Here is a 13,796-nt window from a genome sequence, read left to right as displayed (position 1 = left end):
CAATACCATCAGATGGAGCCTGGGCTGGAGCAGTGACTACAAAGTTTCCACAGCTTTCAGACCTACTGTGTATTGAGCAGGAGCAGAATACGACACCTTGCAACATTTGTACAGGATTCCTCATTTGATATATACTTAGGGCTTTTTTTGAGGGGGTACTTGGGAGTACTGAGTACCGGCACCTTTTCCATTGTCTGCTAAAATTGACCCATGGTCCCCAAGTTTTAATGAAAGAGCTCAGACTCTACACACCAATTCTGCCTTTTCATTAATTCTGTGATTAGTTGCAGGGGGCCTGGCTACTGTGAGGTGGATCTCTCAGTGATCACCCCATCCATAAAGGGTGGCCTGGCATTTGAGTACTGGCATCTTTTTTGCTAGAAAAAAATACACTGTATATACTATAACCTGGAGAACACAACTCCACGGAGAGGTTTGCCTGCACTAATACCTGTGGTCTTTGGAGAAAACCTATTACAAATAAACTACTTTCCTTTCTCCAAGAACAGATGGGATAACAGTGCTCATGAGTGGATAAAAAAATACGAGCAGAACGTCAGTGGACGAATGATCTGTTTTCTCGGAAACAAGCCATTTTAACCAGGTCATGGCTCTGACACTCCCAACTCTGAATTTAATGTTACTTGGGAAGCAGCTTTTAATTACATTTAAATATCTGGGAGTATTAATTAATGGTTGACTTCCTTTTCCAGAACAGATATCTTCAGTGATAAAAGTATTACGTCTTTTACGATCATGCTTTCTTGTTATCACGTATTGATTATGCTAGCATGGTTTATGCGGGTGTGTCTGCATCAAATTTAAGAAAGTTGCAGTCACTGCAAAATACTGCCTTCCGGCTTCCGAGGAGTGCCAAAAATTATGATAGGGTTACACCTTTGTTGATTCACTAGACACTGCTTTCCAATCCGTTGTCAGATAAATTTTAAGTAAGGCTGCATTTCTGAAACAGAACATAAGAACAGCCATACTGGGTCAGACCAATGGTCCATCTAGCCCAGTGTCCTGTTTCCAACAGTGACCAATCCAGGACACAAGTACCTGACAGAAACCCAAACTGTAGCAACATTCTGGAGCGATACAGAGGCATTATAGTATTCTGTGAAAACTGTAAGGCTGTTTATAGCTATTCTGCATTGTGTTTTAGATTCTTTAATTTGTAATTTTTTTTCAATCTGTATTTTGTATTTCTTATCTTTTCATTACTTTTCATTCTTTAATTTATTTAGGAATGCATTTCGATCAAAATTTGTAATTGCGATTAATCGCGCGATTAAATGTACGTTAATTTTCCCCCTTCCCGCTGAAGTTTTCTTGTGACTCCGGGCGATGGAAGGTTAAATGACTTGCCCAGAGCCACAAGGACCTGAGGTGGGGGACCCCCCCCCCATACCTTTAAATTCGTGATTAAAATTTTAATCAAAATGGAGTCCTAATTTTAAATTATTGGTGCTAGCCCATAAGGCCTCTTATTAACATGTGCCCTCAAAATGTGGCAGGTACTGCAGTCCCTTATGTACCTGCTATGGTCTTTGACAGATTTTATAATGATGATGCCTCCTGTTAGTATGGACTTAGAATCTGCCAAAAAAGCAGTCTGATGGGTAATCTTCCAATGGCTATCTCAAAAATATACACTATGGGAAAACAAACTGGACTATCGTCAATGCTACTAATCACCACCAGTCTGTATAAGAAGCTTAGAATTTTTTAATCAATAAATAAAAGAAATCTCAAAGCTTCCCAGTGAGGTCCTTCAATTTTGAAGATTATTTGCTTGAAGAGTTTTTTTGGCATAAGTTAATAACGGCAAAGTAATGCACAACAAAGAAGAAGAGATGGGATGGCGACATGGTTGAAAGTTATTGGGAGGTATTAGAAGAAGAAGATACGGGTGAAGAAGATTGAAATTTACACCGTTCTCCTGTTAGATAAGTACTTATCGGTGCACCGTCCTCTATTAAGTTTGTTCAATGCACGCCTAACAGAGTATAAACGCCATTTGATTTTATTTAGGAATTAAAGCATTTATCGTTTATTTATTTACTATACCGTTTCTTATTGCATTCACAAAACAGAACGGTTTACATCTTATAATAAAATATTACGTTAAAAAAAAAACATATAGGAAATCCATTAATGATAGAGCAGCATAGCAAACTAAAACATCCATACTAAAAGATACATCAACAATGGACAACCATTCATAACCAACAATATAATCAAGCATATTTTTAGTTACTACATATTCGTTCTCTCACCGATACAGTATCTTAAAGAGATTTAGGGGGACTTTCTTTTTCTCCTCAGTAGGAGCTTTTTTGCATTGGTTCTTTTTTTTTCTATCCCTTTAAATATTATAGAAGCCAATGATATAATCTCGCTCCACATACACTCGAGGTGTGTCCGGTCCTGGTACTGTACTTCAAAATTGAAGGACCTCGCTGGGAAGCTTTGAGGTTTCTTTTATGTATTGATTAAAATGCTCTTGATGTAGCAGTGAGAGATTATAAGCTTACTAGTAAAAAAAAAACCCGTTTCTGATGCAAATGAAACGGGGGCTAGCAAGGTTTTCTTCAGAGTGTGCATGTGGGAGTGTGTGTGTCCCTGCCCTCTGCCCTCTCTCTCTCCCCTCCCCCCTCTGAGTCCTTCACTGTTTCGTGCTGTGCTGTTTTCCTTCACTCATGGGGAAACCGGATATCTCTGGCGCTTCACACTTCCGGCTGGAGGCTTCAGTGGTGCCTTTTATATATATAGATTATACAGGTTGGTGGTGATTAGTAGCATTGACGATAGTCCAGTTTGTTTTCCCATAGTGTATATTTTTGAGATATCCATTGGAAGATTACCCATCAGACTGCTTTTTTGGCAGATTCCAAGTCCTTGGAATCATTTACCTGTTCAGCTTTGGGCCGAGGCAGAGGCGGAACGAGAGTACTCTGCCCCCCCCCCCCCCCACCATGCTGCTGCTGCCCAGTGCCCCCAACCCCACCGTGCTACCTCCCTCCCACCGCTATCCCCCCTACCTTGAAGGGCCCTGGTGTTCTAGTGACTGTGGCTTCTTCGGGGACAGGAAATAAATCTCCTCATTCCTGCCCACCCACTGCCTCTGCTCCGCCCGGAGAGGCGCCGTGTTTACAAAATGGCTGCCAAGACTTCCCACGGTAGCCTTGCCTCTCATGAGACTACCGTGGGAGTCTCTGCAGCCATTTTATTAAATACAGCAGTGCAACCAGGGAGAATAGCGGCAGCGGCCACTAGACCACCAGGGCCCCCCTTGGGGGCTGTAGTGTGCGGTGGCGGGCAACCGGGCAGAGCCTCTGGGCGCTTGGATACTGCCCGGTTGCCTGGTCAGTCCGCCCCTAGGCCGAGGCATCCTTAATAAAGTTTAAGACTCTGTTGAAAACATACCTCCCAATATTCAAAACCATTTAACAGAAAAGGAACGGCACCTGGCTGGTTAAATGGCACTTAACCGGATATCCGGTGATATTCAGCGGAGGATAGCCGGTTAGTAGCTAGGAGATAACCAGCTATCGTGCGCGATATAGCCGGCTATCCCCGAATATTCAATGCATAGCAAGTTTGTGTAAGTGGCCACATCGGGTCGCTGAAATAGCTGGTATATTTTTAGCCAGTTTAAAGTTAACCGATTATCTCTGAATACTGACTTAGCTGGTTAACTTTAAACCGCTAAAAATAAACCGGATTTTCAATGCCAGTCTCCAGAAATGGCCCGGCATTGAATATCTGGGCTGACCACCGACCGCGGGACTTAGCCAAGCTCCCTCCCGTAGTCTAAATATCAGCCCCATATTTATTTTACTCATGTCTTTGGCTTGTAGATGTCTGAGTTTGTACAGCTGCTTTGACCATTCTCTGTAGGAAATTCTTTGAATACTATTTTATTTGGTTGTATGAATGCTTTTCTACTTTTAAAATTGATTACTGTAGGTCTATCCTATTTTTAAATGGCATTCTTTTCTGTTTGGTGTGTTTTATCTTTTTTTTGTGTGTGTAAACCACTGCGATCTGTATAGTACAGCGGTATAGCAAATTTCTTGAACAAACATAAATCCTTCCATATTCAAACAGGAAGAGATGCGGGTGTGTTATCTGATTAGACAAAGTGCATTTACCGTGATATTTCCAAGTCTACTGGAATCAAAAGAAATTCCTGGACTTTTAAGAAAGATTTTCAATCCACTCCACATAGTCTATAACATGCATGTAATTCAAATTGTCTAAGGCCATGTGGATGTGTTGACCATGAAAAGAAGGCTGGAAGAACCATCGACTGGGTAAGTTGGAAATCCTCCACTGTTAGGATGCGGGCACAGAAGGACTCTGTGGTAATGTGAATGAGGGCAGGCCCTGGAGCCAGGATAAACTGGAGCCACACAGCAGGCTAAGGTGAACAAAATAATATTTTAGGTAGGGGTCCAGTTCAATTCCCAGGTGGGGAAGAAAGGTGAACAAAAAACAAGTCCTTCTGTACAAGAGTGTTCCTCTGTGGCCTGCTCCTGAGGGCCACAGTATGCAACATACACTGCTGGGCTCCGTTCTGACTCCCCCGAGTTACCCTCAGGAGACAGCGAAGATGACTCAAAACAAGGGATGATACGATGACGCTGTATGATCTTGGAAGTTTATTAAACAGCGACAAAGACTCGACACGGCTGTGTTTCAGCCCTATGGCCTGCCTCAGGAGTCTTCTTAAATTACGTAGCAAAATCTGTCGGTGTCACTTTCTGTAATGTAGAATTCCTAGTTTCATTTGAAATAGTAGTGCGTTCCTCTGAACCACAGACTAGGTGTCATGAGCTGAGAGTCCATTTCAAGTGAGTTTGTTTGAACGGGCAAGGGGCTATTTCCACTGCTTCCCGCCTTTTTGACACTATTATTTCAAACGAAACTAGGAATTCTACATTACAGAAAGTGACACCGACAGATTTTGCTACATAATTTAAGAAGACTCCTGAGGCAGGCCATAGGACCGAAACACGGCCGTGTCGAGTCTTTGTCACTGTTTAATAAACTTTCAAGATCATACAGCATCATTTATTTATTATCATAATATCGTAAAGGCGTTCGCCAAGTCCGATAAAGAACAAATATAAAGTGAATGTTGTGGTAGAATAAGGTTCATGTGTTAGACACATTTGGGAATCGTGGAGAGGAAGAGTTATATTATGTTATATATAAAAAGGAAACTCCATATGACATCACTGGACGCACACCTACAAAGTGTTTGTTGCATCATCATATCATCGCTTGTTTTGAGTCATCTTCGCTGTCTCCGGAGCGCCTTTATCCCTGCGAAGCTTTGGGTCTTCTGTACTTTTTGTCCCCAGAGTTACCAGCATAATTGCTAGCAGCTCACTGAGGCTGGCTTGCTACCCGCTGGGTCAAAGGTACCAAAGTGCAAGGCTCCAAGTCACTACCTGACTGTAGCGATTGCAGTTCATACCTAGGTGGTGGATGCAAATGCGGTTGGGCGTTGCTGCTTCCCCCTGGGCCTCCTTAACCTAGCTGTGCCCTGAGCTTTTATACTTCCTAGTTCCTGCTCTCCTGGCTCCACCCCTCCAATGGGTGGGACTATGGATCTTAAGGTGGTTCTGACACTGTGAGGGAGAATCCTCAAGGGGAAGTGACAGCGCCCTTTAGACTCCCTCATGGGCTCTATTATGAAAAATCTTGGTATAGGGTGCCTCAGCCTTCCATCGCTAACTATAAAAAGTAGGGGTTGGCATTCAGTGCACTATTAATGCAAAAATGTTTTAAAAATTTTAACTACGATTACATTTTTAAATCATGATCTAAATTTTTAACCCTTGTCTGTTGTTCAGCATTGCTTTCTCTCCCCTGCCTATCCTATTTCACCTTGCCATAATGCAGGGGCGTAGCCAGACCTCGGCGGGAGGGAGGGCCAGAGCCGGAGGTGGGGGGGGCACTGTTTAGCCGCCCCCCCCGCCACTTTGGACCCCCCTGCTGCCGCAAACCCAAACCCCCCTGCCGCCACTTTGGACCACCGCCGCAACCTCAACTGCCCGCCCGCCCCCTGCCCCGCCGCCGCATCAGATACCTTGTTTGCTGGCGGGGGTCCCCAATCCCCGCCAGCCAAAGAGTCTTCTTCAGCGCCAGTCGACTCCGGCGCCTTTGTTGTGGGATCATCTGTTTCTGACGCCTTACGTCCTGCACGGGGCTACATGCACGGTGCAGGACGTAAGGCGTCAGAAACAGATGATCCCACAACGAAGGCGTGGAGTCGACTGGCGCTGAAGAAAACAAGGTACCTGATGCGGCGGCGGGGCGGGGGGACGGCCGGCGATGGGCGTAATTTGTGGGGGCCCATGCCCCCGTGGCCCCATGTAGCTATGCCCCTGCCATAATGTAGCAGAGGGAAAGCATCGGCGTCAGTTGCAAATAGCATGTGGGAATCGCTGCTGGAGACCCTATGAAGAGCCAGATAAATGTTAAGATAAATGTGTGTGTGGGGGGCAGGGGGTTGCTGGAGCTGTATGCTGGGGGGGGGGGGGGGGGTCAGCAGCAGGAGAGGAGACAAATGGGTGTCTTTGTGTCAGGGGTAACAGGTTTACTAGCAGAAGGGGATACACTTTATGTACAGGGGAAGGATGCAGCAGGAGAGAAGAAAGGTAGGTACCTGCAGGGCTTTTTTTGTGGGGGTACTTGGGGGTACTGAGTACCGGTCTGCCAAAATTGACCCATGGACCCCAAGTTTTAATGAAAGAGCTCAGGCTCTACACACCAATTCTGCCTTGTCATAGGTTCTGTGACTGGTTGCAGGGGGCCTGGCTATTGTGGGGTGGATCCCTCAGTGATCACCCCACCCTTGAAGGGTGGCCTAGCATTTGAGTACTGGCACCTTTTTTGCTAGAAAAAATGCACTGGGTACCTGTATGGAGGGGAGGGGGAGCAATGTGCTGTGAGAAGTAAGTGTGTGTCTGCAACTTTTCATTATATTCAGCAGTTTTAAAAATTTCCATGCAGTAGGAATTTACCAGTATCAAGCCATCCAGCCCAGAGGTGAGACTAATCATATGATTTAATTTTGATTAAAATTTTTAATCGTTGCCCACTCCTATTTGAATAGCGTGTTGTGAAGGATAATCAGCCACGCTGAGCATCTGTTTAAAAGGATGTTTGGATCAACGTAAAAAAAAAACTGGAAAGGCATTGTGCCCAAAATACATGTCGCGAGTGAGCATGACCAAGCGCACGATTAAAAATTTTAATCGCATAATTGCTCGCAATTTAAATTTTTAATCGTTGCCCGCCCCTAATAAAAAGTCATACCCACCTGGGGATCAGCTAAATCATTCTTTGCCCTGAAACAAATGCCAAATGGCAAAGCCAGGCCTTACATAATTTCCTAAAGGCTAGATAATCTTGCAGAGATGGAGCAAAGAAAAATTCTGGCAAGATTTTTCCTGAAGAGAGAAGCACCCGGTGGGCATTTTTCCAGAAGAGAGAAGCACCCTGTGGGGATAAATAGGAAGAAAACCATCTACACAGAAATAGAGAGCTACCTGCACCCAGGCACGAGAAAGGAGTCCCAACCAGGAGAGGGAAGGGAGCCACCCGCCCTTGAGAGAGGAGAAGCCTGTGCCCAGGTCTGAGAAAGCAGCCACTCACCCAAGGGAGGGGAGGAGCCTATGCTCAGGCCTGAGAAAGAAGCCACCCACCCAGGAAAGGGGAGGAGCCTATGATGAGAAAGGAGTCACCCACACATATACGCAATCATATAATATTTGTAGTTGAATGGCATTCAGTATATGAAAAATTGCTTTTATACTTTTTTAGTAATGTGATATATATATATATATATATATATATATACTAGTAAAAAAGCCCCGTTTCTGATGCAAATGAAACGGGGGCTAGCAAGGTTTTCTTCTGCGTGCATGTGGGAGTGTGTGTGTCCCTGCCCTCTGCCCTCTCTCCCTTCCCCTGTGCTGTCTGTCCCCTCTGCTCTCTGTCCCCTCCCCCCTCGGAGTCGAGTCCTTCAGTGTTAAATTTCCTGCTGTGCTGTGTTTGTGTTACAGAGATAGTGAGGGCTTCTGCCCTCTCTCCCCTCCCACCTCTGAGTCCTTCACTGTTACAGAGAGAGCGATTTGATTTCGTGCTTTGCTGTGTTTTCCTTCACTGTTTGTGTTACAGAGAGAGCGAGGGCGGGGCAGACATTCATGGGGAAACCGGATATCTCTCCCCCTTCACACTTCCGGCTGGAGGCTTCATTTAGAACGTTGGTGGTGCCTTTTATATATAGAGATAACTATATACTACTACTACTTGACACTTCTAAAGCGCTACTAAGGTTACGCAGCGCTGTACAATTTAACATAGAAGGCCAGTCCCTGCTCAAAGGAGCTTACAATCTAAAGGACAAATGTGCAGTCAGTCAAATAGGGGCAGTCTAGATTTCCTGAAAGGTATAAAGGTTAGGTGCCGAAAGCAACATTGAAGAGGTGGGCTATCTATCTATCTATCTATCTATCTATCTATCTATCTATCTATCTATCTATCTATATATATATATCAAATTTCTGTCATGACAATATATAGGTAATCTTGTCAATAGACAGTAACCTGGGTGAGAGAGTAGTAGACAATTTCAAGTCATTTACTGATCTAAGTTTAAGATTCTGTCTTTTAATGTTAGGGTTCTCTTTCTGACTAGCCAAATTGTATTTGAGTAGAAAGTCTTTCCCTCAAATACAATTGGCTAGTAAAAAAGAGAACCTTAATATTAAAAGACAGAATCTTAAACTTAGATCAGTAAATGACTGGAAACTGTCTACTACTCCCTCACCCAGGTTACTGTCTAACCCTCTAAAGGTTATGCATGCCTTGATCACCTACGTCTGGGAGAGGCCAGGGCTGCAGGAACTCATGCTCTCTCACACGCATCGCTTCTGCATCATTCCCTAATTTCAATAGTAGAAGACTTTTTACCAGCCCAGCACTTCAGTTTTAACATGATATTACAGAAGGTTGAGTTACTTACAGTTGATGAACACTATTTTAATCATGGTGAGGATGAAGAAAGTAAGAGGCTCGAAGGAAATCTTCACAAATACTGCAGTCAGCATGAACACAATCAGAATGGCAATCAAAGAGCCGAGGATACGAACCTTCTGAGAGATTCTGCAGAAGAAAAGAGTAGAACGGATTCTAATGCACCCTAAACCGGGACATTTCAACCACCAAAACGTTGAAGTGCTTATGAGACAGCAAGAGCAGCAGGGGCTCACTCACCTTTGGTGAAGGAAAGAGTTGAGACAGGTGAAGATGAGGAGGGGTAGCATGGCACACAGGGTCATGACATTATTGAACTTGGCCTGAAGATGGTTCTGCTTTGGGGTGGTGATGGTGATATTGGAGACCCGCTCTAGGGTGGTGATGTTAAGAGCACTCCGGTCTAAGGCAGTTTCATTTGTGGGGTCAGCTAGGCGTTCGTTGAAATACTGCATCAACAGAAGATAGAGAGAAGGAAGAGTGGGCAAGGAGGTACATGAACCCAGCCCTGAGACAAAGACCATCCATTCAAGGTGAGAAGAGCACTTTGCACCCAATCTCGAGAAAGACCTACCCACCCATGGAGGGAGCAGCCATCCACCCAGTAATGATGTGCACCCTATATCCAGCCCTATAAGGAGAGCCTCCCACCCACTCAGGAATGAGAACCCACCCAAGGGAGAAGAGCACCCTGTACCTTTTCTCTAAGAAGGTAGTCACTTACCCAGGGAGAGAGAGGCACATTGCATCTAGCCCTGAGACAGGAACATTCTGCACCCAGCCTTGAGAGAGGAGTCATCTACCAAAGGCAGAGGAGCCACCCTTTGCCTCCAAATGAGAACGAAGCCACCCACATAGAGAGAGAGGCATATCCATGTCCATCTCTAAGAGTCAGGTTGCCTATTCAGGAGACGGCGGCATCCCCTGTCTAACCATTAGAAAGAAGCATCCCATGCAAGACAGAAGAGCATCCTGCACTCACGCTTGAGAGAAACTACTACTACTACTATTTAGCATTTCTATAGCGCTACAAGGCATACCCAGCCAGGACAGAGAAGCATCCTGCACCTGAATATTGGAGAATACACCCACCCAGGAGCATTCTGCATCCAACCATGAGAGAGGAGCCACCCACTCAGAAAGAAAAGAGCACTCTGAATCTAACACCAAAACTTTAGTTCCCTGCCAGAAAAGTCACTCAGTAAGGACAGAGGAGCTGCTTGTGCTCAACCCTTACATAGTGAGTGGTAGTCTATCCCCAACCCTGCAACCAAACTTGAAAGAGGAGCCACCCGCAGGGAAAGAGGGTTACTCTTTAACCAACCTTGATAAACGAGTCATCTACCTGGGAGAGAGATGCTCTGTAAAGTATCAACCCATCCAGGAGAGAGAAGCCATCCACCCTAGAGAGGGGAGCAGTTAATACTCAGCCCTGAGAAAGGAACCACACACCCAGAAGAGAGAAGTTATCCTATGCTCAACCCTAAGAGACAAGCTATTCACTAGGTGAAGAGGACTGCTTGCACCCCCACCCAGTAGGAAGATGTAACCCATGCCCAACCTTGACAGAGATGCCCTGTGGGCATACATAGGAAAAGAACCATCCACACAGAAATAGACAGCTACCTGCACCCAGGCATGAGAATTGAGAAAGGAGCCCCAACCAAGAGAGGGAAGGGAGCCACCCGCCGTTGGGAGAGGAGAAGCCTGTGCCCAGGTCTGAGAAAGGAGCCACTCACCCAAGGGAGGGGAGGAGCCTATGTTCAGGCCTGAGAAAGGAGCCACTCACCCAGGAGAGGGGAGGAGCCTACGTTCAGAAAACAGTCACTCACACATATACGCAGTCATATAATATTTGTAGTTGAATGGCATTCAATACATGAAAAATTGCTTTTACATGTTTTTAGTAATGTGATATATATCAGATTTCTGTCCTGACAATATATAGGTAATCTTGTCACGTGGCATATGTAAATCCCAGGTGACTGTAAAAGAGATCTTACCCTGGTGGCAGTCATGAAGAAGTTCCATGGCAGCAAAGTCCCTAGGCCCAGGGTGAAGAAAATGAGCCAGACAGCTTTGTACCTGCAGGGAGAATCCCACTGTTACACCACAGAAGAGACTGAGCAATTCAAGACACCCTAACCAATCCTGGCTTCACCCACTGTACAGGTTTCTCTCTGCGGAGTAACAAGGGTCAGACTGTCTGTTGTCTGTTTCCAACTTTACATACTGCTGACTACTGCCGGAAGAATGTCGTAGCCTGTAAAATTCACTAATAGAACAGGAGAGTATAGGGAATAATAAATAGATCAGCCATTGATAAATGCCTAAAGAAGATTGTATCTTCTCCTTTTGACTGTGCAGATTTTTCCAGTTTGCTCATCTAATTGTTCACACGGCCTCCTCCTGCTTTTTCTGATAGTTTTACCTGCCATCTTCAGCCAGTGGTTTTTGTATTTTTTTGAATGCAAATCTCTTACATAAGTACATACTGTAAGTAATGCCATACTGGGAAAAGACCAAGGGTCCATCGAGCCCAGCATCCTGTCCACGACAGCGGCCAATCCAGGCCAAGGGCACCTGGCAAGCTTCCCAAACGTACAAACATTCTATACATGTTATTCCTGGAATTTTGGAGTTTTCCAAGTCCGTTTAGTAGCGGTTTATGGACTTGTCCTTTAGGAAACCGTCCAACCCCTTTTTAAACTCTGCTAAGCTAACCGCCTTCACCACTTTCTCTGGCAACGAATTCCAAAGTTTAATTACACGTTGGGTGAAGAAAATTTTTCTCCGATTTGTTTAAATTTACTACACTGTAGTTTCATCGCATGCCCCCTAGTCCTAGTATTTTTGGAAAGCGTGAACAGACGCTTCACATCCACCTGTTCCATTCCACTCATTATTTTATATACCTCTATCATGTCTCCCCTCAGCCGTCTTTTCTCCAAGCTGTATAGCCCTAGCCTCCTTAGTCTTTCTTCATAGGGAAGTCGTCCCATCCCCGCTATCATTTTAGTCGCCCTTCGCTGCACCTTTTCCAATTCTACTATATCTTTTTTGAGATGCGGCGACCAGAATTGAACACAATACTCAAGCTGCGGTCGCACCATGGAGCGATACAACGGCATTATAACATCCTCACACCTGTTTTCCATACCGTTCCTGATAATACCCAACATTCTATTCGCTTTCTTAGCCGCAGCAGCACACTGAGCAGAAGGTTTCAGTGTGTTATCGACGACGACACCCAGATCCCTTTCTTGGTCCGTAACTCCTAACCTGGAACCTTGCATGACGTAGCTATAATTCGGGTTCCTCTTTCCCACATGCATCACCTTGCACTTGCTCACATTAAACATCATCTGCCATTTAGCCGCCCAGTCTCCCAGTCTCCCTCCCCCTTCATTAATTTTCATCTTTTATATGCATTTTTTTTATGTGTACACATTTTATTATGTATATCTTTTGGTCATATTTTTTTGATTTGGTTGTAACTTCAGAGAATTTCTATGTGTATATACTTTTTTTTTTTTTTAATTCTTATTTATTAATAAAGATTAATAGCTTCAGAACATGTACAAAACAATTATTCTTCCAGTGTACAGTAAAGGTAGTTCATAATTCAGTTTTGATATTATAACTTTCTGTTCATTTTCTCCCTCCCATACCCCCACCTCCCTCTTACCTGTCCCTCCCGCTCCCCTCCCCTCGTCAGGAATTTATAACTCTGCTCCGAGCCACTGGAGTTAACGTGTCCCAAAAAAGCTGCCCAGGTTCTACAAAATATATCTCCTTTTTTGGCAGCTAAATCAAATATGTCTCTTCGCTCCACGGAACACATATAAATCATTGTCAAGCGCCAATGGGCCTTCGTAGGGCTCTCTGGTCCAACCCAATGTTGTAAAATCACCTTTTTCCCCATCAAAGTTGCACGTTGAAGAAAGGCTTTTAGGCCTGTCCTTGTTCGCCCTTGTATGGTGAACCCACCAAATAGCTGTTTGGGGAAAAGTAGCCACTAAGTTCCCCACATATCGGATACGTGTGTCGCTATGTCCCTTCAAAACTTTTGTATTCCAGGGCATGACCAAAACATGTGCACTCCCTTTCCCACACTTAGGGCAATTGTCTGTATTTCGCGAGGTGGCCCAGTGGGCTCTCTTCGGTGAAATGTGAAGGCGAAAAATAAACTTGTACTGTATTTCCCACCAGCCCACACTCTCTGTCATCTTATAAGTTCTTAAAAGACAGGTTTGAAGTTGTTCCGATGTGTATATACTTTTTATGTGTATATATTTATTTGCTGTGATTACATTTTTTAGATTCCAGAAGCAAGCACGATTGCCGAAACACGGTGCCGTGTCAAGTCTACTTCAATAAAGGACCCTTCTTTCACATCATTTTCCTGTCTCCCTTGGTTCTTGGAAGAGTCCTAATGGTCTTGCTGCTCCCTCGCTCCTATACTGTTCTCTTTGTAGCAGACCTTGTTTCTCCACCTTGTGAAGAACACAGTCTTTACTGGTGAACGAAAAGCTCCCAGGGGTTCAACACAAGGTCTGCCTTTTGGTTTTGTCTTCCACATTGCATTTGGCAGATCGCTTGCCTTGGTTTTTTCTGACTGCTATTTATGCGGTCTATTTTAACCGCTAAACATGGCCGGTTTGGCACGGAATATCCGCGTCTCACTGGCTATGTTGCACAATATAGCCAGTTAGCGGCTAGCTGCTAACTGCGGA

General features: G+C 44.7%; 1 protein-coding gene across 3 annotated transcripts in view; it reads right to left on the bottom strand.

Moving 5' to 3' along the window:
- Positions 1-13,796, bottom strand: part of SLC29A1 (solute carrier family 29 member 1 (Augustine blood group)) — a 309,536-nt gene that overhangs the window by 99,950 nt on the left and 195,790 nt on the right. For all 3 annotated transcript variants that reach the window (XM_030195748.1, XM_030195747.1, XM_030195749.1), the window contains 3 exons: positions 11,064-11,145; positions 9,301-9,509; positions 9,050-9,189 (listed from right to left, as the gene is read on the bottom strand). In XM_030195748.1, the coding sequence (XP_030051608.1) occupies positions 9,050-9,189; positions 9,301-9,509; positions 11,064-11,145 (431 nt within the window). The remainder of the gene's footprint in view (positions 1-9,049; positions 9,190-9,300; positions 9,510-11,063; positions 11,146-13,796) is intronic.

The sequence above is a fragment of the Microcaecilia unicolor genome, chromosome 3 (genome assembly GCF_901765095.1).
Source record: "Microcaecilia unicolor chromosome 3, aMicUni1.1, whole genome shotgun sequence".
NCBI classification, from domain to species: Eukaryota; Metazoa; Chordata; class Amphibia; order Gymnophiona; family Siphonopidae; genus Microcaecilia; species Microcaecilia unicolor.
This window is presented reverse-complemented; position numbering and strand designations above follow the sequence as displayed.